Below are 26,959 nucleotides of genomic sequence, written 5' to 3' on the forward strand. Positions count from 1 at the left end.
GATGCTGAAATCCAGCAATCCTATAGAAAAACATACTGGCAAAAATATTGTGAGGAATTTTCCTCACCTGCACAAGCAATCTAGACTCTAAATGGCAGCTTCAAGTGATTCATCCAAACTGGTCTGTGTAGACCCTACATTACCCTAGCATGGAACCAGAATACACACTGCCTGGAATTGTTGCTACTCAAGTTGTCCCGTCTGCTGCTGAATGAGAAACTCTCTCCGACACTTTGGGAAATCTTCCCAGCCTCTGGAACTAAAAATGAGCTTCTCATCAACAAAAACACACTGCCCTCTAGAGACTTCTGCGTAGCCCCTGCATCAACCTCTCTATGGCTATCTCTACTTCTCTGCAAGCTACTCTCCGGATCTAGAAAACTTCCTCCTGACTCACTGTCTCTGCCCCTCTTTGTCTTTACTTCCCTACTCTGGCTCGAACTCTTCCGGCAACTATTGCTGCTCCCTGGAAAATCGAACTACCCAAGGAAATTGATCTAAAGTGTGTTCTGTTGAAATTTCTAAGTTTAACCTGTTAGAAATTTTCCTACACTATCTGGTTTATTTCACCTACTTGTTTAATTGCTGAACAAGTTATTTAGCCATATAAATATTGAAATAAACACAATGCAGTCTCAACCATCTATAGATCATCAACTAAAAGAAATACACAAACACATAAGGGACACTGTTATTTTTAGACAATCGTCCGCGGAAAAACCCAACTTGGGATAACCAATGCAATAGTTCCAAGGGTTTTATTATTAAGAAGATTTTCTCGAGTACAACTGGGTGCCAAACTGGCTCACCCAACAGAGAAATCTATCTGGTAGTAATACCTCTCTTCGAAAGCAGATATTTTGAAAGAATGCTCCACGAAACTCTCTCCAACGCCTCTCTAAGGCTCAGTGTCAGCCCTCCTAACCTCTGCATCAGCCTAGAACCCTCTATGTCAGCCTCCTGATGCACTGCACAGCCTCTTTAGCCCTCTGCGTCACTCACGCAAACCCTTTGGCCCTCTGTGTTGCTTCTGCTGGCTCTGCGTCTACCTCTCTACCACTGCAGACGCTAGTCTTCGGCACTATCTATGCCTCTCTGCTATGCACTCACTGCGCCTTGCTGCAAATCTGAGCACTGGTTTGATTTCTCTTAGCAAACCCCACTCTAGAAAATCAAACTGACTGATCACTCTGGTGTATCTCTAACTGACCCTCAAGACTCCTCTTATACTTTTTCTGCTAAGTCTTCAATGGCCGAGATTACATCTCTAATCAATGGCTAAGATTAGATTTGGATTGATCCATGTCATTTAGAACCTTCTAACCCAGTTTTATATTAATATCCATTAATATTTTTATTTTCGTATGTTTAGAATTAGGTACCCATTAAAAATATTAATTATTTTAATATCTCCTTCATCGGGTAGAATTTCCCCAAACCATTTATTGGTCTTGGAGATCTCATGTGCTTTAGCCTCTCCACTAATTTTCATGGCTATAGCACATCCGATGCTACCCCAAATCAACACTCCCTCTTAGCGAGGAATGAGCTCTAGTAATACTCCACCATTGAGCATCACCCTGATCATCCGGCACCAGTACCTGTGTTGATGTTTGGCCTTGCTGCCCAATAGCGTCTGCATTGTTGCATCCTATACTATTGCCCATGGCTCTACCATTGCCACTGCTACATTTGTACGACAACTCCTTTGCATCCATGTTGCTGCTGGTCCTTTCTCCCAACACTGCATCTGCACTGCAACCCTCTCTCCTCATGCTGCATCGTGCTGCCCATAGCACTACCACTGCTACTGCTACACTGCAACTCAGTTACTAAGACGATGGTAACTGATCTACCCAACTACTGACATCCTTGTCAGGCTAGAAACCCTTATGATGTTGAAGCTCTCTCTACTGCTACCCTGTGCTCCCTCTGCTTCCTTTGTGTTGCTGCAACAATTTTGTGCCTCTCGCAAAGCTGCAAACTCCTTTGTGCCTTCCTGCACTGCTGCAGCCTCCTCTGTGCCTCTTGCACTACTGCACTGCTACAAATCCCTGCACTCTAGCACTCTTTGCCGCTTCATCCGCATTCGCTTCTACCGACATCTGCCATCTTGCTATTGTCTCTTGCGGATCCCGTAGCCGGATATGATCCAAGAGTTTGGGTACCTCAAGGATCCTGCCCCTCATCTCCTGTAGTCCTCATGACTACAGCTCAATGTCTCCCCACCTCTTCTCTAGAGGTACATGAGCACTCATGGCACAATCGTCATCATCCTCTACCTCCTTCTCTGCCTTAGTCGGCGCTGCCTTGGAGTCAGACGCCTCTCCCTTATTCTTCTTCCTAGGACACTGGGTTGCATAATGGCCCAGCTCCCCACAGTTGAAGCACTTAATCTTGGAGAGGTCCTTTTTCTTCCTCTTCCCTTGCTGCCCCATAGATGCCAGAGCCGCATCCTCTTCCTCCTCTTTCTTGACCCGAGCTCCTTTGCCACTACTTCTCGCCTTGATCAGTCGTTTGATCTCTTCTTGGTGGAGAGTTGCCCACAGTTCTTCCCAATCTAGAAGATTCGCTCTACCCAAAATGCTTTGGATGAATGTCTCCCACTCCTCGGAGACTGCATTCAGGGCGGTCCTCACCATTAACTCCTGATCTGGTGTGGCCCCTATGGAAGTCAATTGGTCCTAAATCTCCTACAACCTGCTGAGGAAGTGATCTATCTACTCTCCCATCTGCATTTGATACGATCGCATTTGATTCTCCAGTAGCATCTTATTCTGCACGGAAGTGCCCTGATATAATGTCGTCAAGGTGTCCCACATCTCCTTTGTTGTATTCTTCTCGGCAATATGCTGAACTACATGATCCTTGACCCCATCAAGGATTATGCACTTTGCCTTGGCCATTGCATCCTCATACTTTTCATTATCAGTTGGGTTGACTGGGATAGCCACAGTTCTCAAGGCAAAGGCCTTGATGTGATGTCTATCTAGAACAAACAGGATCCTGGCCTTCCAGATGACAAAGTTGGATGCCCCGTCCAGCCTGTCTTGATCCCTCAGTCCGTTCATGGCCATCTCTGCTCTTCTTTTCGACTCCTGTGAGTCTGTACTTCCCTTCTAGAATTTCACCTCTAGACTCCCTCTGAGTCTCGATTTCCCTCCTAGAATTCCTTCTGCCAATAGTCAAATCATACCTCTTCGATCTCCTTTGCTCCTGCAACACTAATCTATATTTCTTGGCTAGAAATCTGCCTAGGTAGCGACTCCCTCTACCTTAGTTCTATCCCGTTAGGTACTGTTCTACCTCGATAGTAGCAACACCCCACCAGCTTCACACTCCACAATCTGCCCACAACTTCCTATGCCTGAGGAACTGAAGAACTGAGCCTCTAGGCTCCGTGCAATCCCGACAATGGCTGAATCACTCCACTGGCCAACTACATCACTCCTACTTGGCTGAGCAGGATGACGTGGCTCTTTGTGAGCCTCTTCTGCCTCTCATTGCTTCTGCGCTGGCCCCTTCTCTGGTTCGAACTGATGATGTAGGCCTTCTGCGTCATCCCTTCTCTGTTTCTTTCTGCTTAGGAACAACTTCTGTCACTCAGGACAGCTCTTTCTACTGCAAATTCTCCAATACAGCTGGTGCCTTCAGTCCTCCTATGATTTGCAATGCTCTAATACCATATTGAAATTTCTAATTTTAACCTATTAGAAATTTTCCTGCACTATCTGGTTTATTTCACCTACTTGTTTAATTATTGAATAAGTTATTTAACCATATAAATACTGAAATAAACACAATGTAGTCTCAACCATCTACAGACCATCAACTGAAAGAAATAGACAAACACACGAGGGACACCATTATTTTTGGACAATTGTGCCCAGAAAAACCAACTTGGGAAAATCAGTATCACAGTTTTGAGGGTTTTATTATTAAGAAGATTTTCTTGAGTATAACTAGGTGCAAAGCTAGATCACCCGACAGAAAAATCTATCTGGTAATAATACCTCTCTTCAGAAGCAGATATTCTGAAAGTCTGCTCCACAAAACTCTCTCCAATGCCTCTCTGAGGCTCAGCGTCAGCCCTGCTGGCCTTTGCGTTAGCCTAGAACCCTTTGCATCAGCTTCTTGATGCACTGCGCAACCTCTCTAGCCCTCTGTGTCACTCCTGAAGCCTCTGCGTCACTCACGCAGACCCTCTGGCCCTCTGTGCAGTCACTTTGGCCTCTGCATGACTTCTTCTGGCTTTACATCTGGCTCTCTGCCTCTACGCTGGTCTTCCGACACTATCACTGCCTCTATGCTATGCACTCACTGCCCCTCGCTACAACTTTGATCACTGGTTGGATTTCTCTTAGCAAACCCTACTCTAGAAAATCAAACTGACTGATCACTGGTGTATCTCCAACTGACTTAAACTTTTGAAAGAAATTAGTCTAAGTCTAACTTAGGAAGAAATCTCACTTTTCTTAATTAATTCCTGTTAATTAATCATTTTTCTTAAGTTAGATTTAGGAAAAATTTAATTACTTATCAATTAACTCAATTAAGGCATTTCTGGGTGGATTTTCCAGAAATTTTTTCTAGGTTATGGAGTCCTAGAGTTTTTTAGCCTCTCTGACAATTATTGAGACTATAACACCATCTGATGCTACAAAAACTAACACTCCCTCTTAGTAAGGAAAGCATTCTAGTGCTGAACTTCTCCAATGCCCTGTCTCTGCATCATCCTCCATACATTGTTGATGTTTGGCCACTGTGACTGCCTGCCAATGCCCACCAACCACTGTACAACTCTGATGTTGCATCTATGTTGCTACTGACACTACTATGCTGCTCTCAACTCTGCATCTGCACTACAACTCCCTCTCAACTGTAGTTATTGCTCCTACAACTACTACAAATGAGAAGCATCTGAAATACTGAATCAACTGCGTCTTTGTGTTGCATTTGTCTCCTGAGCATATAACTACTACTAGCCTCTGCACTATCCACTGAGAAATTTGCACTGCTACTAAGCCTCCTTCTCTGTTGTTAACACTTCTTTGCGCTCCTCAACATTTGACTACAACTAGTGTGCAACTGTCACTTTGGAATTTGACTAGATCACTTAAAACGATCCATCTTGCTACTAAACATTGTGGGCCCCTGTAACAAGGTAATTATCCATGATGAAGGCACCTCGATGGACCCTTCCCAACCACTACACAACTCTAGGACTATAGATGCATATCACCCCACCTCATTCCTAGAAGTATAGCTGCAAACATGGAAAAATATTCCTCCATCCTCGAGGACAACTTATCTATCTCTACGGATGCTATAGCCTATTCCTGATTCTTCTTCTTGTCCTTCTTCCTGAGTAGACACTGAGTATTGTAGTAGAAAAAATCACCACACCTGAAGAACTTGACCTTAGATAGGTCCTTTTTATTCTTATTCTCTCCCTGTCCCTGATTGAGACCCTTTGATGCAAGGGCCACATTATCCTCCTCCTTCTCACCCTTTGAACCCTTAGTGCTTCTTTTGTTGATGGAGCTCTTTACTAAAGCTCGCCTCATCTCCTACTACTGCAAGTCTGACCACATCCTATCCCACCTTGATAATGTGTCTTGTCCCACGATGCTTTGTACAATGACTTGTCATTCCTCTAAGACACTACTTAGGGATAAACGCACAAGCTCTGTAGGTTGAGGCACCTCTCCAACTACTAAAAGTTGATCCCGGATTTCCTGAATCCTAGTGAGGAAGGGATCTATGCCTTCACCCTTCTACATCCTGATGTTTCTTAGCTTCTCTTGCATAAACATCTTCTGCTGCTTTGAAGGATTCTGATATAGCTGGGCGAGAGCATCCCACATTTCCTTAGCCATACTCTTGGTCGATATATGTGAGACTCTATGGTTCCAGACTCCATCGAGGATCATTCTTTTCGCCTTGGCTATTTCTTTCCTATACTCCTTCAACTAATTTGCATCGGTTGGTACTACCACCACATTGTTTGCATAGGTCTTCAAGCCAAATTCATCTAGCATGAAGGACATCCTGGGCTTCCAGATGACATAGTTGGAGACTCCCTCCAACCTATCCTAATATTTAAGCCCAACTATGGCCATCTTTGAAATTGGAACAAAAAACTCCCTCTTTCACTTGCTCAGTTGTTGAATCTTCTATTCGCACTCCCTTCTGGAGTGAGAAAATTTTCTTGTAGATACTGCCATCTGCAACTGGAAATTTGGATTTCTAGGCTAGAAACCCTTTGAGGGAAATTTCCCTCTGCATGTGCACTTTCTCTTCCACCCAACACTGATTCTGCTCTAGCAACTGCTACAAAATCCTATGTTCTCAGACCAGGAATCTGCTTTGCAAAAATCTGAGCTGCTCACCTCTACCTGCATCCACACTCATGAATTTTCTATCTATACTAGCGCACCCCATGACTGCACTGAGAATTCACGCATGGCTCATGTGACTATTCTAGGTGATCTCACATGAATCTCACGACCCGACTAAGCGAACCCACGTGGCCCTCTGAAAAATCCTTTTTTGTAGCTCCCTCTGAGCCACGAATGTTTCCCTTGACATCTGAGCTCCTTGTTTGATCAAATACGCTTTGATACCATGTGAAAATTTCAACTAAAATTTTTATTGCAACAATTGGAATTAATTCTTCTAAATGATAAATTAATTTTGTTTTTTATTGCTATGGTAACATCTAATTAATCACACTATAATCTTCACAAACAAAAATATTGCAAAAAATAAACTGGAAGCTATGAAAAAACTGGCACACACACAAAAATATGACGCTGTTATTTTTGGACAAAAGTCCCTGGAAAAACCCAACTTTGGAAAATTGGTGCAACAAATGAACATTTTTATTGTTAAGTAGCAGTGAGAAATTCTGAGTATAACTGGATGCCGAAGTCTGGCAATCCTATAGAGAAAAATAATGGCAAAAATATTTTGAGAAATTTTCCTCACCCCCACAAGCAATCTAGGCTCTAACTGGCAGCTCCAAGTGAGTTGTCCAAACTGGCTGGTGCAGACCCTACATCACCGTAGCGGAGAACTAGAATACACACTGCCTGGAACAACTTCTCCTCAAGTTCTCCTTTCTGTTGCTGACTGAGAAACTGTCTCTATGACACTCTGGGAAATCTTCCCGACCTCTGGAACTGAAAACGATCTCCTCTCCAACAAAATCAAATTGTCCTCTATAGACTTCTACACAACCCCTGTGTCAGCCTCTCTGTGGCTATCTCTGCCTCTCTAGAAGCGGCTCTCTGGATTTGGAAAACTTCCTTGGGACTCAGTCTCTGCTCCTCTCTATCTCCGCTTCCCTACTCTAGCTCGAACTCTTTCGGCAACTGCTACTGCTCTTTGGAAAATCGAACTGCTCAAGGAAATCAATCTCAAGTGTGTTCCTCCATCTACCCATCAAATTCTTATAATCTCACTGTGAAACTCTAATGGCCAAGATTAAATCTTAATCAATGGCTGAGATTATTTCCCAATCGACCAGCGTCAGTTTCTAGAGAAATCACACCTTCCTCAATTAATTCCTGTTAATTAATCATTTTTCCTAAGTTATATTTAGGAAAAATTTAACTATAGATTAATTAACTTAATTAATGCATTTCTAGGTGTATTTTCCTGAAACGTTTTCTAGGTTATGGATTCCTAGTGTTTCTTAGCCTCTCTAACAACTATTGAGACTAGAACACCATCTGATGCTACAAAAACTAACACAAAGTGGACTGTCTGTAGGGTTGGAGCCTTAGGAAAACCAAGTCCCCAACCTCAAAGTGCCACTCAATCCTGTGCCTATTAGCGTACATCTTTTGTTGGTTTTGGGTGATCTGTAAGTTATCCTTTAAATCTCTATGGATCTCTTGGCTCTCTTGAATCCTATCTTTGGCCCTTGGGGCCCTGCTGTCTTTAAAAATCATGTCAGCAAAATTCAAAGCATCTTAACCACACAAAGAATGGAAGGGAGACATATTAATAGACATTGATAGGTGGTGTTGTACAATATTCCCCAAGGTGTAGCCACTTCACCCACGCACATTGTCATCTTGTCACAGAGTTCTGCAAGTACCCTCTAGCCATTTTTCATGATCTTGGTCTGCCCATCAATCTAAGTATGATAGCTCGTTCTAGGTGTGAACTCGGTAACCACCAACTGGAAAGTCTCCTACCAAAATGCTCCCATAAATTGGTTATCCCTATCACTGAAAATGCTCCTTGGAAGACCATGCAACCTAAAGATCTCTCTGAAGAAGACCTATGCCACTTGTGATGCTAAATATTTGGATAGGATGCTGAAAAAATGGGCAAATTTTGTCAACCTATCCACCACCACATAAATACAATCACACCCCTGTACCATTGGTAGCCTTGTGATGAAGTCCATGGATATTCTCTCCCACTCCCCCTCAGGAATAGGGAGAGGCTGAAGTAGACCTGTTGGATGTGTCAACTCCCCTTTGTTCCTCTGACAAACATCACACTCCCATATCTCAAAACATCCTCGTTGATACCCCTCCAAATAAAGCACTCCCAGATAGCATAGTAAGTCTTGAGGAAACCCTAATCTCAGCTAAAGGGGAGTTATGTGTTTCCTGCATGATCCTTTCTCTCAACTATGAACCTGGTACCAAGTATATCCTCCCTTTGTACTATATCACCTCATTCATCACTCTGTACCTATCATCCTCATAAGTTCCATCCAAGATCTCACAAACCTGCCTATCCTTGGAGTACTCTACTAGCAAGTACCATTAGAGGAAATTTCAGTCTAAAAGTGGCAGCCTAAGGAAAAATAATAAAATAATAGCTAAAACAATAAAATAAGAGTTATAAATTTTAGAGGGAAAAGAAGAAAACTACTTTTTTAAATTGTATTTTTGGATGTGAAATTTAATTATGCATCCAACAAGTGTCTACACTTGAAATTTGAGTAAATCTATAAAGAGATAAGCCAAAAATACAATTAAAAAAATTAGTTTTTCTTCTTTTCCCTCCAAAATATTTACATGTACCTCTTTTTAAATTTAAAGGATTTTTATTGGTTTACATATTATGACATGAAAAATACATGAAAATTTCATGGGAATTTTTAAGCTAAAATTTCCTCTAATGACTCTCCAATCCTGAATATTCATAAGGGAGAGTGTCGCGGGCCTCATAGATAGAGCATCAACTACCACATTCTGGTTTCCCTTGACATACTCTATATCAAAGTCATAGTCTTTGATCTTGTTGACCCACTTCTGTTTCCTCTCAGTGAGCTCCTTCTACACCAAAAGGAATCGAACACTGTTATGGTCAATCTTCACTCTAAATTTGTTTCCCACCAAAACCTGTCGAAACTTGGCCAATGCATGCATAATGGTTAGCATCTCCTTGCCATATATAGCATAAAATCTCTCATGTGGAAGCAGCTTCTGGCTCTCAAAATCTATAGGGTGGTCTCCTTGCATCAAAACAGCCCCAATGCCCTCTCTGGGCATGTCACACTCCAAGAAAAAGGGTTGTGTAAAATCTGGCAAGGCTAACACTGGGAAATTGCTCATAACCCTCTTGAGGCACTCAAAGGCCTCCTGTGCCACATCAGTCCACTCAAAACCCCTTTCTTGGTCAAATCTATGAGGGGTGTTGGCAACTGTGAAAATCCCCTCACAAACTTCCTATAGTAAGTGCAAATGCCTAAAAATTTCCACAACTCTATCACATTCCGTGGCGTAGGCCAATCCAAGATGGTCCTGGTCTTCTCCTGGCGTACACGCATCCCATACTCACCAATCACATGGCCAAGGTACATCCCTGTCAATCTAAACTCGCATTTGGACACCTTGGCATACAACTTCTACTTCTCAAGAATAAGTAGAACCTCCTCCAAGTTCCTCAGGTGCTCCTCCCAAATCCTATTGTAAATTAGGATGTCATCAAAGAATACCAACACAAATCTGTGAAGTTGCTTGTGGAACACATGGTTCATGCAAGATTGGAAGATAGTTGGGGCATTGGTTAGCCCGAAGGGCATCACCGAGAACTCAAAGTGCCCATGGTTGCACCGGAAAGCTATCTTCGAGATGTCCTGCCCTCACACCCAAATCTGATGGTATCCCCAACATAGATCTATCTTAGAGAAGTATTTATCTCCTCTAAGCTCATCCATCAAATCATTTATGCGCGCAATTGGATATTGCTTCTTATTCAGGGCCCTATAACCAGTGCACATGCGAAGGGTCCCGTCCTTCTTTTTCACCAACACCACCAAAGAAGCGAAGGGACTAGAACTGGGCATAAAGTGCCCCAAAGCCAACACCTCACGTATGGCCCTCTCAATCTCATCCCGATAACCCTTGGGATGTCTGTAAGGTGTGGTGATGACCGCATTTACTCCCTCCTCTAAATCAATCATGTGCTCAAATCCCCTATCTAGTAGCCGCTTGGAGGGATGTCTCCAAAGACTACTGGGTACCTGTTCAATATCACCTGAAAGTTGGGATGCGATGGTCACGGCTGAGTCCCTAGGTCTGAGACCTTGAGCTCCACTTTCCACTCTATATATCCATGTCGTAGGTCAGTCTCCATCCGATGCACTGACACTCTTTGCGGTGGGTACGAATGCATGTCCCTCAACGACTCCAACTTCCCATCTTGTCCCGTGAACTTCATCTTTAGCTTCCACCAATTAGTAGTGACTCACCCCAAGGAATAGAGCCACTAGACACCCATCACCATGTTTTTGTCCGGCACATCGACCACAAAGAAATGATCGGTCACTAAATAATTTCCCATAGTCACTGTCAGACTAGGGACATATCTGGTACATTGCATGGTCCTGTCTCTCGGTACTAGAACTGAAAAACCCTTTGCAAATCAATAAAGTTGTGGGTAGCCCCACTATCCACTAGCACTGCCATGCGATGTTCCTCCAATATGCCTCTAATCCTCAATGTCGAATACTTGGGGACTCCCCTCAGTGAAGCAATGACTCCTATAGTGGGTCGGAAAGGGTCTCCTACAGGCAGGGGTGGTGGGCCTCCTCCACCACCTCCAATAGTCTGCATCTTACCATCTGCCTCTTGCTCAACATCATCCTCTAGCTCATTGTTGAGAACACATCTATATAGTGGGCCTTGCCCTTGGTGCACCGATGCCTTGGTTCCCATGGCTCCTGAAAAGTGAAGCACAACTTCCTCCTTCGGAGGTCTCTCCTAGTCTTCTCATCTAGCTTCCCACAGACCTAAATCTCCCTCTGCGGTGGGGTTCTGGTTTCTTTGCCACTCTGTGGAAAAGTGGGCCGAGTGGGTACTAGTGCTCTAGTCTTAGGGATTGCATCCTGCAAATCCTAGATACAACTCACTGCGTCCTGGAGAGTAGCAGGTCTGCTCGACCTCACTACGCAAGGGCTCAACTAAGCCCTCCACAAATAGAAAAACTCTTCTATGTTAGTTTTTGGTAGCATCAGAAGTGCTCTAGCCTTGAAAATTGGTGGAGATGCTAAGACACAGGAATTATAAAGAACCTAGAAACCGTTTGGTGAAATTCCACCCGGATTGTATTTTATTAAAATAATTAATATTTTTAATGGGGTTCCTAAGTCTAAACTTAGGAAAATTAAAATATTAATGGGTATTAATCAAAATATGGGCAAGAATGGTCTAAAAGCTCGATCAAGTCATGTTTTAATCTTAGCTATTGATTAGAGACTTAATCTCAGCTGTTGAAGACTCAAAAGGAAAAGTATAAAATGGAGGCTTGGGGTTCATTTGAAAACACACACACACAGATTGAGGAAATCGATTTTCTGAGCTGAGAAGTTCTCAGGAGGAAAATCTATTGGGGAGATCTTGCAGTTGAAGGGCAGAGAGAATCCAGAAGGACTTTCCGGAGAATAATGATAGAGAGGTGGAGAGAGCTTAGAGAGAGGCAACGCAGTAGCCGAGAGAGCTGATGCAAAAAAGTTTCCTGTCATACAGAATCCAGAATTGTCGAAATAGACGAAATTGTTGGGAACTGCCGGAACAGCGGGGAGAGCTGACACAGAGGTAGTGCAGTAGCCCAGAGAGTTGACAAGGAAAAGTTGTCTATCACGCAGAATCCAGAACTGCCGGAACAACCGAAACTGCTAGAACAGCCAGGAGAGCTGACACAAAGGGCAGAGAAGGTGACACAGGGTTGACACAGAGCCAATGCAGAAATATCCAGGGTTAGCTAGCCTTATGCCCAATCAGCCGGAATTCTATCGGGTGAAGTGAGGTAAAACTCACTCAAATTTTCTGCCAGTATTTTCACTGTAAAGGATTGCTAGGTGAGAATCCTAGATTTGTATTTAGATATTTCTCCTGCATAATAATAAACCCTCAAAGTTGTTGCACTGGTTTTCTTGCATTGGGATTTTACGGGGACTATTGTGTCCAAAAATAAGTGTGTCCTATTTATCTTGTTCTTTGCTTTGTTTTCTGTTTCATGAGATCAAATATTTAATTAGTGTAGGTTGCAGAAGTAATTTGCTTCAGTATTTAGAAGAATAACTTGATGAATGTAATTTAAAAGATCAAGTAGGTGAAGTAGATTCAAATTTGCTGCAGTAGGGGTTCTTTCGAGTGTAGGAATTTTCAAATGGTATCAGAGCATTGATTTTGAAATAGGAAGCACAGATCCAGTGTTGAGCAGTGAGGCCGAAAGCTGCACTTGGCAGAAACTCGAATCCCCTTGAAGGGATTGCGCAGTCCTTGCTAGGAAGAAGATCCGAGGAAATCTCTCTCTGAGTGAGATGACAGAGAGGTACGATTTCCAGTTTGTGATTTTGCAGAGGCAGAAGGAGTGACGTAGAGCCTCAATGCAGTGCTTGAAGGGCGCAGTTTCTGCTGAGGAAAAAATCCATTGGAAAAGAATGAAGACACGTAGAAGGGGAATTTTCTCCTCATACAAATTTTCGGCAGAAATTTCAAATTTCTCACTTACTGAGCAGCTGAGCAGTGCTAAGCAGTGACTAGAGGAGTCAGTTCGGCAGTTAGGTAAGATGGCATCACATGGGCTCAGAGATTAGGACAAGTTGGATGTACCCTCTAACTATGTCATATCGAAGACCAGAATCTTAGTTGCTCTGGAGGAATATGATCTCGAGGCCTACGTCAATAGCATTGTAGTTGTTCCTGCTGACAACGATCAAAAGAAGAAGTACAAAGCCGAGCAGGGGAAGGTGAAGAGGCTCATTCTCGATGGAGTTCGAGATCATGTGGTCTCACACTTGCAGGGCAAGGATACAGCCCGGGAGATGTGGCAAGCCTTGTCGTCTCTATATGAAGGCTCTTTCGAACAATAGAAGATGTACTTAGAGAAGAAGTTGCAGTGAACCTTGGCGCAGAAAGGAGAAGGGGTGAACCTCTATCTTCAGCATCTTCAGGACACTAGAGACCAGCTTGCTGCAGTGGGGTCCACTCCTCACGCAACCGCGATGGTGAGGATAGCCCTGAATGGAGTCTTCGATGAATGGCAAGTTTTCGTCTAAAGCATATTGGGCAGAGAAAAACTACCTTCATGGGAGGAGATGTGGGCGGCTCTTCAATAGGAGGTGTTAATTAGGGACCTAGTGAAGGTAAACCTCAGTGGCAGAAATGGGAGTGGCACAAAGATAAAGGAGGAGGAGGAGAACGAAACTCTGGCATCGAAGGAATAGTAGAAGCTGAAGCGAAAGGACATTTTGAAAGTGAAATGTTTCAGTTGTGACGAGTTGGGCCACTATGCATCCCAATGTCCTTTGAAGAAAAATGATAAGGATGAGAAACATGATCGTAAGGTTGCTTCAGCAAAGATTGACGAGGAAGAGTATGCCATGAGTGACCACGCAAATCCAGGTGGTAGATGGGGTGATATTGAGTTGTAGTTGGGAGGACTACAAGTGGGTAGGATCCCTGAGGAATCCACCTCTTGGATCAATTCCTTGCTACGAGAGCCCAAGATTCAGCAGTAGTGAGATGGACTTAGTGTTAGATGGTGCAGTTGAGTGTTTGGAGGACCGATGCAGTATCTTGGGACCAGAGACCGATCAGTGCAAAGCAAGGTTGGCAGTAGTGCAGGATTCAGCAGCAGCGTAGACGATTCAGAGAGTCAGATTCAACAACAGTCAGATTCCAACATTCATTGTATTATGTTGAACATAATTAAGTTCAACTAATTTTGGATGTTTTTCAGTTGCTTCTCTCAACAACTGAGTTGCAGTACGAATGCAGTGTTAGTAGTGGTAGTGCTAGCAGCATAACAGATGCAGTGTTTGAGAGGGAGCTATAGTACAGATGCTGCAGCAGCAGTTACAGTGTCATGGACGGCAGTACAATAGTAGCAGTAGCACAGTGTTGGTGGCAGCAAAAGTGCAGAAAGGACGTGCTTAAGAAACAAAGCAGCATGCAGGTGGACAATGTTGCTAGAGCACTTTCCTCGCTAAGAGGGAGTTTTAGTTTTTGGTAGAATTGGAAGTGCTCTAGCCTTTAAAATTGGTGGAGAGGCTAACACACATGAGTTCTAAAGAACCCAGAAACTGTTTGGTGAAATTCCACCCGGATTGTATTTTATTAAAATAACTAATAGTTTTAATGGGGTTCCTAATTCTAAACTTAGGAAAATTAAAATATTAATGGGTATTAATCAAAATATGGGTGAGAATGATCTAGAAGGCAAATCAAGTCACGTTTTAATCTTAGCTGTTGATTAGAGAATTAATATCGACCGTTGAAGATTCAACTGGAAAAGTATAAAATGGAGGCTTGGGGTTCATTTGAAAACACACAGAGAGATCGAGGAAATCGATTCTTTCAGGTGAGAAGTTCTCAGGAGGAAAATCGATTGGGGATATCTTGCAGCTGAGGGGTAGAGAGAATCTGGAAGGAGGACTTTCTGGAGAATACTGACAAAGAGGTGGTGAGATCTTGCAGAGAGGGAGTGCAACAGCGGGGAGAGCTAACGCAGAAGCGTTGCCTGTCACGTAGAATCTAGAATTGTCGGAACAACTGAAACTGTGCAGAACTGCCAGAACTGCCAGAACTATCAGGAATTTCCAGAACAACGAGGAGAGATTACGTAGAGGCAGCGTAGTAGCCGGGAGAGATGATGTAGAAAAGTTTTCTGTCACGCAGAATCCAGAACTGCCGAAACCGCCGAAACTGCTAGGAACTACCGTAACTGCCCCGAACTACCGAAACAGCCAGGAGAGTTGACGTTGAGGGCAGAGAAGGTGACGCGAGGGTGACGTAGAGCTAGCGCAGAAATAATCGGGATTAGCCATTCTTGTGCCACATCAGCCTAAATTCTGCTGGGTGAAGTGAGGTAAAACACACTCGGATTTTCCACCAATATTTTCTCTATAAAGGATTCCTAGATGAGCATCCAAGATTTGTATTCATATATTTCTCCTGCACAATAAAAAACCCTAAGAGTTGCCACACTGGTTTTCCCGCATTGGGTTTTTCCAAGGACTATTGTGTCCAAAAATAAGTGTGTTCTATGTACCTTGTTCTTTGCTCTATTTTCTGTTTCATGAGATCAAATATTTAATTAGTGTAGGTTGTAGAAGTAATTTGCTTCAGTATTCAGAAGAATAACTTGATGAATGTAATTTAAAAAATCAAGTATGTGAAGTAGATTAAGATTTGCTGCAGTAGGGGTTCCTTTGAATGTAGGAATTTTCACATCCTGGCCTCCGACAAGTCTGGCACTATCAGTGACACCCTCAAATGCTCTGCCATGTAATGCTCTGGGTTTCCTGTCTTCTTGAGTTGTGTCAGCTTTCTGAAGTGTGCCTCAAGGTCCCTCTTGTCAAAACGATCCACAACCCTCCATGTGAATTACTCATAAGAGGTCACACTGGCATGCCCTAGTGTAGATAATCCATGGAACCACCAATCATGGGCCTCCCCCTCTAAGTGTAAGGTAACCATTTTAATGGCTTCCATCTCCATCATTTGATTAAGATGAAAATATGTGTTTAGTATCTCCACCCATGCCCTAACAGTGCACTTGGAAGACTCATCAAATGTGGGAAGGTACAACCTCCCAATGGTATGTTGTAGATCTTAGCTCTGTGTGTATGAGCCTCCCGCTCCCTTTCCCTTATTTCCTTGCTTGAGCAGGCAATAATCCTTGAAGCTCAAGGAAGCTCAAAACTCCTCCCCTTGGGACTACCACTCATGAAAGTACTCCCCCATAATCATCTCATCCTAACCCTGCAGCTCCCCAGCACCTAGAGCCAAGAACGTGGGTATAATAGACCTAGTTGGTCCACTGTAAAGGTGAGGGTGGCTCACAGGGGAATGGTGGTTGAACGTGTTGAAGTTTATAAGTTTACTTAATATAGAAACCCTTCATGTGTTGAGAATGCAACAAGATGATGGAGCTTAGTGGAAAGAAGTCGCCTTCACTAAATTGGCCCGCAGGCTATTTTTGGCGCAAATTCTATTTTTAGACTATGTCTATTTTTAGACATATGGATCATGGTCTATGAGTTGCAAGATGCTGTTTATGGATGATTGGTCATGTTGGGAAAAATAGATGGACTTCTATTTTTGGTTCACAGCGGAGTGATCACAGTCTATTTTTAGACTGCCAGGCTAAAAATAGAAACAGTCAAATATTATTAGCCCTTAGTAATATTTGGACTCTAAACATTATCTTATTCTCTCGGAGCACTTCAGTTTGAGCTACAGATGTGGCACATGCAGCTGTCAGAAGGAAATACGTTTTTCTTATGTGTTAGTTGAGCTATTGCATGGAGGACTTCAGTTAGAACTCATGCATGTGAGTTCTGTGGAGTTGGATGTGGAGTTGATGGAGTTGTGTTCAGTTAAACTAGTTGTATTCAGTCTAACTGGAGAATACACTAGTGATGAGTTGTGTGAATTGATTGTTAATTAATTCACTAATTATTAACTCATAAAGTAACTGAAGAATACATCAGTTAACTCAGTGCATGGACAGTTCAACAGATACAGGTGTTAGAGGTAGGTGAAAGGGTGAGTTGTGACTATCAGTTGTGCATGAGATTTGCACAATCATGGGATTGAGTATGCCCATGAGGATTGCGCAGTATATGCCTAGTGAAATAGCCTGTGCTCATGTGATTTTCACTTGGCATTGTGCAATAGAGGCAGGAAAAGCAACAGAGGAGATTTGAACCTGTGACTTGTTCGGATCTGAGCTAGTTTTGTGTGTAACAGGTGGAGATAGTGCTGGATACTTGTGAGGAGTATTGTACTATGTATTGTTACATGTTCTCAATAATTATAATATACAGATAGTGTGGGGATTTCAGCTGTATTCTTTCCCCAGGTTACATACTGTGTTAATGTTTGCATGCGATTGATGTTTCATTGTTTTTGATGCTGCTAAATTGATAATCAACGTAGAGGAGATTATGTATTATGCATGTGTTCCGCAATAGTGTATAATCGGGATAATCTCTGTGAATAAGTGTCATATTATTCAAAATTTCTACATCATGCACTTTTTTTGATTTATTCCTACCTACTTGTTAATTTTTCTTTAACAAGTTATTTACAAAGTAAATACTGAAAATAAACACCAGTGCATGCTCAACATATTACAGATCAGCAACTAAATAAACAAGAACAAACACACCACATGACACCATTATTTTTGGACCAATGTCCCTGGAAAAACCCAATGCAGGAAAACTGGTGCAACTATTTGAGGTTTTTATTATTAAGCAATATCAGAGTATAATCTGGTGCCGTAACTGGCCTACCCAACAGAGAATTTCCTTAGCAGCTATACCTCACAGTTTGAGAGAAATTTCCTAGCCGAAACCTCAGAAAACCCTTCTGGCAACTCCTCAGCACAAAACTGTTCTTGCAACCCTAGCGTCTGCCCAGTCTAAACTGCATTAGCCCCTCTTTGTCTCACGTTGGCCCTTCGTCAGCCTTTCTTGGCCTGCGTCAGCCCTAGGAGGCCCCGTGTCAGCTTTGGGAGCCTCTGCGTCAGCTACACTGGCCCCTCTGGTGCTCTGCGTAGCACTTGGTTGTCTCTACATGGCCCTGCGTGAGCCTTTGTTGGCTCTGTGTCACCCTCCTTGGCTGTTGCGCTGCTCTCCCGACACAATCCTGCTTTCTTTGTTCCTCTATACTCAATGCCCCTCATCTGGTCTCCCGATCACTGATTCTATCTCTCTTAACAAACCCCGCTCTAGAGAATAGAATGACTGATCATCTGGTGTGATCTCCAAGTGACCATCAAGCCTCCTCTTATACTTTTCCTATTGACGATTCAACGGCCGAGATTAAGTCCCTAATCAACAGCTAAGATTAGATATGGCTTGATCCATGAATTTTGGACCACTCTAACACAGATTCATATTAATACACATTAATATTTCATTTTCCCTAAGTTTAAACTTAGGGACTCCATTAAAAATATTAATTATTTTAATATCTCCTGATCTATTTAGAATTTTCCAAAAACCTTTTTGGGTATTGGAGATATCATGTGCCCCAACCTCTCCACCAAATTTCGTGGCTACAGCACATCCGATGCTACCCCAAATCAACACACCCTCTTAGCGAGGACTGTGCTCTAGCAATACTCCTCACTGAGTATTACTCTGATCATCCAGCATCGGTACCTTTGCTGATGCTAGGCCTTCCTACCCAACATTCTCTGCACTGCTGCCTCCTGTACTGCTGCCCATGGTTTTACCACTGCCACTGCTGCATCTATACGAAAGCTCCCTCTGCATCCATGCTGCTGCTGGTCCTTTCTCCTAGTACTGCATCCGCACTACACCTCCTCTCATCATGCTGCATCGTGATGCCTACTGCTGTACTACAACTCAGTTATTGAGAAGTAAGTAACTGATCTCTCAATTGACCTCCTTGTTGGGCTAGAAACACCCACTAATACTGAAGCTCCCTCTACCGCTGACAAGTGCTCCCTCTCTTTGACCTCTGTGTTGCTACAACAACTCCCTGCATCTTGCATCGTTGCACACCTCTCTGTGCCTTCCTACACTAGTGGAACACTCTTGTGCCTCGCACTACTGCAGCCTGCTAGCTCTATGCTGTCTCGGGACTCCTTCACTGTAGCTCCCTCTGCCGCTCCATATGCATTCGTCTCTACCCACCCAGCCAGTCCTGCTACTCCTTGTCGGGGCTCCCGTAGCAAGATCTAATCCAAGAGGCTGGGTACCTCGAGGATCCTGCCCCTCATCACCTATAGTCTGCCTGACTACAGCTCGATGTCTCCCCACTTCTGCTCAAGTGGTGCGTGTGCACTCATGGCACAATCATCGTCTGTCAAAACTTCCTTCTCTACCCGTGCTGGCACTGCCTTAGTCTCGGAAGACTCTCCCTTACTCTTCTTCCTTGGGCACTGGGTCGCATAATGACCCATCTCCCCACAGTGGAAGCACTTGATCTTGGAGAGATCTTTCTTCTTCCGCTTCTCCTTCTTTCCCTTAGATTCTAGGGCCACATCCTCCTCCTCCTGCTTCACCTTGATCCCTTTGCTACTGCTACATGTCTTTGACTGCCGTCTGATCTCTTCCTAGCAAAGAGCTGCCCACATCTCGTCCCAAGGTAGGAGAGTCCCTCTGCCCAGGATGCTCTGAAAAAACACTTCCCACTCTTCTGCGACAACATTCAGGGCTGTTCTCACCAAAAGCTCCTGATCTGGTGTCGCTCCTATAGCAGTCAATTGATCTCAGATCTCGTTTAGTCCTCCGAGGAAGGAGTTAATCGATTGACCCTTTTTCATCTGATATGACCTCATCTAGTTCTCGAGCAACATTCTTCTCTGCACAAAAGTATGCTGGTACAGGTTCTTGAGAGCCTCCCACATCTCAACTATCGTTTCCTTCTCGGCTATATGTGGTACCACATGATCCTTGACCCCGTCAAGGATAATGCACTTGGCCCTTGCCATTGCCTTCTCGTACTTGTCATTATCATTGGGGTCAACTGGGAAAGCTATAACCTTCAAGGTGAAGTTCTTGATATGATTCCTGTCAAGCACTAATAAGATTCTGGCCTTCTAGACTGCGAAGTTCGATGCTCCATCTAGTCTATCGTGGTCTCTTACCCCGTGTAGTGCCATGACACTCTTCTACTTCCCTCTTGGAAGTTCTCTGTTCGACTCCTCTGAGTCTCTACTTCCCGTCTCAAAGTTCTCTTCTGGAATCCCTCTAAGTCCTGCTTTCCCTCCTGGAAATCCTTCTGCCACTTGTCGAGATGCCCCCTACTCTGATCGTCTTGTGCAACTACACTATTGATCTAGGTTCCTCGGCTAGAAAACCTTGGTAAAAACTCCTCTGGTGCTGCTTTGTCAGGTACTGTTCTGACTATAGTACCTCACTAGCTCCACTTTGCAATATTCCTGCAGCCTTCTAGAGCCCAACAACTACCTCTCTGTGAACTGCTTCAACCCCTCTCTGCCTTACGTTGCCTCTGCGTCACCCTGGATGGGTCTGCATCAGCCCTGGGATTCCCTACATTAGCCCTCTGGCCCTCTGCGTTAGCAATGCTAGCCTCTCCGAGGCTCTGCGTAGCTCCCGACTTCTTCTGCGTGGCTCTGGCTAGCTCTGCATCACACTTCTTGGCTTTTGCGCTACTAGAAACAACTTCTGTCACCTCGGGGCAACTATTTTCTGCTGCTATTGCTCCACTCGGCTAATGTCTTTCAGTCCTCCTATGATCTGCAATCATGCTTTGACTACCATGTTGAAGTTTCTAAGTTTACTTAATTTAGAAACCATTCATGCACTTTTTCTGATTTATTCCTACCTACTTGTTAATTTTTCTTTAACAAGTTATTTACAAAGTAAATACTGAAAATAAACACCAGTTCATTCTCAACATATTACAGATGAGCAACTAAAAGAAACAAGAACAAACACACCACATGACACCATTATTTTTGGACCAATGTCCCCGGAAAAACCCAATGCGGGAAAACCGGTGCAACTATCTGAGGGTTTTCTTATTAAGAAATATCATAGTACAATCTGGGTGCCGTAACTAGCCTACCCAACAGAGAATTTCCTTAGCAGCTATACCTCACATTTTGAGAGAAATCTCCTGGCTAAAACCCCGGAAAATCCTTCTGGCAGCTCCTCAGAACAAAACTGTTCCTGCAACCCCAGCGCCTGCCCAATCTGGACTGCGTCAGCCCCTCTCTATCTCACATTGGCCTTGCATGACCCTCTGCTGGCTCTGCGTCACCCTCCTTGGCTGCTGCGCTGCTCTCTCGACACAATATCTACCTTCTCTGTTCCTCTTTACTCAATGCCCCTCAGCTGCTCTCCCAATCACTAAATCTATCTCTCTTAGCAAACCTTGCTCTAGAGAATAGAATGACTGATCATTCGGTGTGATCTCCAAGTGACCCTCAAGCCTCCTCTTATAATTTTCCTGTTGACGATTCAAGGACCGAGATTAAGTCCCTAATCAATGGCTAAGATTAGATCTGGCTTGATCCATGTCTTTTGGACCACTCTAACACAGATTCATATTAATACACATTAATATTTTATTTTCCCTAAGTTTTAACTTAGGGACTCCATTAAAAATATTAATTATTTTAATATCTCCTGATCTATTTAGAATTTGGCCAAACCCTTTCTGGGTATTGAAGATCTCATGTGCCCCAACCTCTCCACCAAATCTCATGGCTAGAGTGCATCCGATGCTACCTCAAATCAACAGAACGAATGCGATGCACCTGATCTCTCTCCCCCTATGAAATCCCTATGGATGTCCCTGTTACAATTATGTTGCTTAATCTCCTCCAACATCTCTTTCTGCCTTTTTGCCAGATAATTCAAAGCCTTCAAGAAGCTTTGGAAGGTTGCCTCGTCTTTGTCCCGCATGTTTGTTTCTTTTGTCCCCTGCTCAGGAACCTCCGGATCTAGGGTAATTTCTAAATCCCTTTCCCTGCTCCTATACCTCTTCCTTCGGTAAGTAATGTTTTGTTTGTCTTTCAGTGTCATAGAAGGGTTTTCTTCCACAGTTGCGCCAAGATCAAGACTATGATACCACTATAACATCCATAACAGGAAATAACAGTGATAACAAAAGAAAATACCAGCATGCATCACAAAATTTTAACCCATGCATAAATGACAATGTAAAACACCAAAAATTGTGCCAAGCTAAGCCATTTTATTAATAGAACAAGATGGAGTACAAATATATGGAGATAGATGAACATGGGCTTGCTACAACAAGCAAGGTAAAAACCTAAGTGAAGATGGAGGCACCCATGTGCTGAAAATGGATTTGCTGCAAGGATTGTGCCCAACCATAAATAACTATTGCAACTGCCAGGAATGAATTGTTGATTTAGCCCTCCAAACTGCTCAGAAAATCCAGTGAAATTAGCCAGAGCCTCTACACCTCAAACCCACAAAAACCCAACAAGGAATTGGCCTACTTCCATCTTGTTTGGAAAGCCCCAAAAATGCACACTCCTTTCTCTACCTAGTGTATGCACAACTGAAGGAAGAATTTTGCTTTCAAGCCCCAAATCCCCTCTGAAAATCTCTCTAAAGCCCCTCTGCAAATTCCTCTGGCAATACCTTCAAATCCTAGCAAGTATCTCTCCTCAAATCCCACAGCTCTACACCATGCGTAGGCCCAGCCAGTGACCCTCTGCACACTACAAAAAAGCAACAAAAAACCCTCTCCAAACTCCCTTTGCTTCAGACCTGCAAATCACCCAAAAACTCCTGCAAGTATCAAGGCAATCACTCCTCGAAAAGCCCAAAAACCAATATGCCTTGTACCTATTTCTCCCAAGAATGCATGCACCTTCTTCCATGCCCAGCCTACCCCAAATCATGGTTGAATTCAGTTGTAAATCTCCTCGGAATAGCCCCGAGATGTAGCAATCGAATCCCCTAGGGTGGCACTCGAAGTCCACCGAAGATGTAGGTGAGATTCCCGCCTGGAAATCTCTTGTTGAACAACACGATGTTGACTTGGCTCAATAGCTCAAGCAAACAAGGGTTCAATTCTGAGTTTGGAAAAAATCCCAAAATGAGGTCTCCCACCTCTATTTTTCCTTGCTACCCCTCGTCTCTCCATGTGGGCTCCACAAATTGAACTCCCTTCTCTCTTCCATCCCAAAAGTGCGAGTTCTCCTAAGGGTTGTGAATTCCTTCTTGGAGTGGCCCCTAGATTCCACTAACCTTTTAATTTTCCTTCTTTTCTTATGTTTGGACCCTTATTTTATCAAAATATCAAGTGAGGTCCTCCTAACCCACTTTTTCCTAAGTCAAACATGAAAAAATGTCAAAATTGTGGAAAAATGTATTATTTAGCAAAACTTGTTAAGTGGGGACATCACACTCTCTCATGCACAAGCTTAAGCTCTGCACACTGTATAAGTGAGAGAAATTCGGCCCTGGAGATTTCCTCAATCTCTGCCCTTCAAAATGCCAACAAACTCCTACTACAACCAAGGGAAAAACTCTCTCCAAAGCCCATAATCTCTAAACCACAACTACTGCTCCAAAATATGTACCACAAACTCCTCTTGCGCCCAGGAAATGCACATAACTGATCTAATCTCCTACAATAAGCTCAAGGGAAGCCCTGAATTGGACTCCCAAACTTCCTCACTAGGGAGACACTCGAAGTTCTCCGAAATGAGGGTTGAATGTTCACTCGGAATTCCTATGCTAACAACACTTTTTGTAATATCCCATTTCAGAGATATTCCCCAAAACCCCAGTAAACTCCAACCAAATACATGCAAATAATATAATAACCGGGAAACTCAAAATGATAAAAATAAGAGTGGTGCAACATGTAATAATGTAAACATGAGATATAAGCAGATACTCGAGAAATGCAGAGAGAAATGCCAAGCCATTTTATTATACTGAGTAATGGAATGAGTACAGGAGGTGATCAGAAGGATGGCACCTCGACTTGCACTAGGAAAGTGAAGAAATACTCTCAGAATAGAAAAGGAATGGCCTCTCTATGAACTACATGGATGCTGCTGGAGAACTACCGTGCTGCTGTTACTGCTATAAATCAAATGAGGATTTGGGGCTGTTCCCCTCCTCAGAAAATATTGAAACTCTAGAATCCGCCTCTACTCAGAAAACCCAGAAATATTTTATGAAATAGCTGACCCCTGAAAATCGCCCCCTTAGGGAATCACGCAATCCCTCAAGGCGCTGTCACTGAGTAGAATCATCCATAATACTACCAGAAACTCTGCCAAACTCCTCCAATATGCAAGAGCTGATCCCTTGCTCAATATCCCAGCTCAACTCCTCCACAAACCCCCAATCTGGAACTGCCTCCAGAAGAACTACGTCCCTCTCTCTCAAGACTGTGCAGTCCTCCAATGCTCAGCTCCACCTAAATGCCAAAGAACGAAACTACTGCAAAACACTGCTGAAAATACCTTGTCCGAGTAGGCACTCGAAGTCCCCCGGGGCTAAGGGTGAGATCTCCGAACGAAGACACTTAGTGCACTAAATAGTGATGCAGACAAGCTAAACAGCTAGCGTGCTCCAAGTCGAAGTGACTAGCTCAAATGCTCATAATCGAATTCCAAAATGAGGAGGCTCCTCTCTCCTTTATAGCACTGGCCTTTCTCAATCCCAAGGCTCACCTCCTCCAATGTAATCTCCTCTTGCCACATGTTCCTTTTCCCATCTGCGCAGTCCCTCCAAGTGTCTGTGTGGGCCCCATCTCTCCGTGGTCCTTTGGCCCCCTTGGCTCCCCTTTAAGTCACAACGTTATGCTACTAGGAGTGACTTTTATTCTAAAAGTGAGTTGTGTCCCCTTTTCCTTACGTTTTTATTTAAAAATAACTATAGAAGGCAAAATTGAGCAAAATCGAATATTCCAATTAGCCATGGCTAATTAGGAATATTACACTTTTCTTCTTGTGTTAAACAGCCCCAAGAGAAGATAAAAGGTGAAATGTAATAGTCAAAAGATAATCCACAAAATGAGTCCATCCTCTTATAATTTTTTCTCATGCTTCTAGACTAATTTTTAATATTATTTTATTGGTGGGGATCATTTTCCACTAAGTTAATTTTGCTGTTATTTTAATAAAAATAATTATTGTGCTATTCTACAATGAAATAATACTAGCCACCTTTCTCCAATAATATTTGCCCCTTTTTAATTAATATTACTAAAATTGGTCAAAATTCCTTAGTGACTCCCGTGCTTACAAAATTGGGGATATTACAGAATCTCATCATGAACATAAAAAGGGTTGTTGGAGATAATAAAAAGTACTTAGATAGTAAGATTAAGCATGCTTTATGGGAAGACTATATTACTAGATGAGGTACAATGACCAATAAAATAAGGTAAAATATGATACGCTGATCGAACCATGGGTTCCCAAACTGACTTTTCTCCCATCAAACATAAACACCATAAATATATTTTGGCAATCCTCCTAATATATATTAAATTAGTCTCTTATGGTAGGAGCATCTAATATGCATCAAATCAAATCAAAATCCTGTTTAAAATATGCATATCTATGTGGATGGGCATTCATATTCTATCCAACAAGCTAAGAACCAAGCAAACAAATGAATGTATGCATATGTATTTATTTCTTGTTTCTTTGTTAAGGTCTATGAGAGAGAGAAAAGGAAAAAAAGAACTTTACAGGTATGCAAGGGATGCACTCTTTTGGGAAGGAAGTTTCCCTGATAAATTGTTATTTCCAAGCAACCTGCAATTATTGCAATGTAAGTTATCTCACAGGTGATTTAACTTGTGACCTTCCATATATTAGGTTTGATAGAATTTTCAGAGAAAAACATTGCAGTTCACATAATTGTGAGAATGTTTTTGATTGGAATAAATATTATTTGGTCCAGTAATACACTTACAAAATTGTCAGAGTGCTCAAATTTTGGAGTGAATCTGGAATTCCTCCTGTAAAATTATTAAAGCTCAAGTCCCTAACACAATAATGTTAAGGTAAGTAGGCATGCAAGAATAAGACTTGATAAAAGTAGTCAACGTAAGGACTGTATATTATAAACTAGATTATGATAATTTTCAAAATTCAAACTTCCATCCACCTATGCTCTAGATAAGAAGGCTATCTTTCCTTGCTGTAGAAATACCACACTCAGTTCATGTAATGCTTTCCATATTCACTGAAAGAAAATGAAATACTGAAAGTGCAAAAAGAAAATGTTTAAAAGTGATATATAGAAAACATTAAGCGGTAGGACATTCCTGCAATACACACTATTATATTAGCTTCCATTCCCGAAACATAACCTGCATCTTATTGTACAAGAAAAAGAATGACGCTTAACCAGATACAGTATCAGCATTCAACGTCCAATTAGAAGCATGCTCAAGCTTGGTTCAGACAAGAAAATCAAAGTAACAGATGTGAAGAGGAGAAATTTTTTCAGGTTGATTCAAAATAAGCTTATTTTCAGATTATGTTTAGACATTGGAATTATATCTTAGTTTATATTGATTTCATAAAATCTGGAACAATAGTAAGGAATTGACCATGATCAACTGAATATTAACAGAGTGATCATTGAAAGACAATCTATAATTCTTTCAAGTAAAATATCCCCCTCCCCTTATAACAATTAGGCTAATGTGCCCAGATTTAGCATTACAAGGATCCATTAGCACAATTCAATTTGCTCAATTTTCAGCGAAGCAGATGGAATTTAAAGTCATCCAAGACCTCCACCTAACCCGAACTATTGTGTGCACTGGTGTGCATCCACAAGGGCAAGCACAAACACACATGTTACTAGCAAGAATTGAATCTCAGTAGGCTTTATACTAGCTACCCATTCCACTGACTAGGCAACCCACACTTGACTAAAGGTATAAACAATTGTAAAAACACTTATTAAGTCAATATATTTATATTTCTATGATTTGTGTAATAAATGCTATAAATC

General features: G+C 42.6%; 1 protein-coding gene across 1 annotated transcript in view; it reads right to left on the bottom strand.

Moving 5' to 3' along the window:
- The window catches only part of LOC149227589 (putative LRR receptor-like serine/threonine-protein kinase At1g53440), a 274,290-nt gene that overhangs the window by 212,764 nt on the left and 34,567 nt on the right, over positions 1–26,959 (bottom strand). The window contains exons 3-4 of the mRNA XM_089380545.1: positions 25,907–25,978; positions 25,681–25,746 (exon numbers count right to left, since the gene is read on the bottom strand). Of these exons, the coding sequence (XP_089236671.1) occupies positions 25,681–25,746; positions 25,907–25,978 (138 nt within the window). The remainder of the gene's footprint in view (positions 1–25,680; positions 25,747–25,906; positions 25,979–26,959) is intronic.

The sequence above is a fragment of the Pinus tabuliformis genome, chromosome J (genome assembly GCF_031772625.1).
Source record: "Pinus tabuliformis cultivar Carrire ecotype Pingquan chromosome J, CPIR1, whole genome shotgun sequence".
Classification (NCBI taxonomy): Eukaryota; Viridiplantae; Streptophyta; class Pinopsida; order Pinales; family Pinaceae; genus Pinus; species Pinus tabuliformis.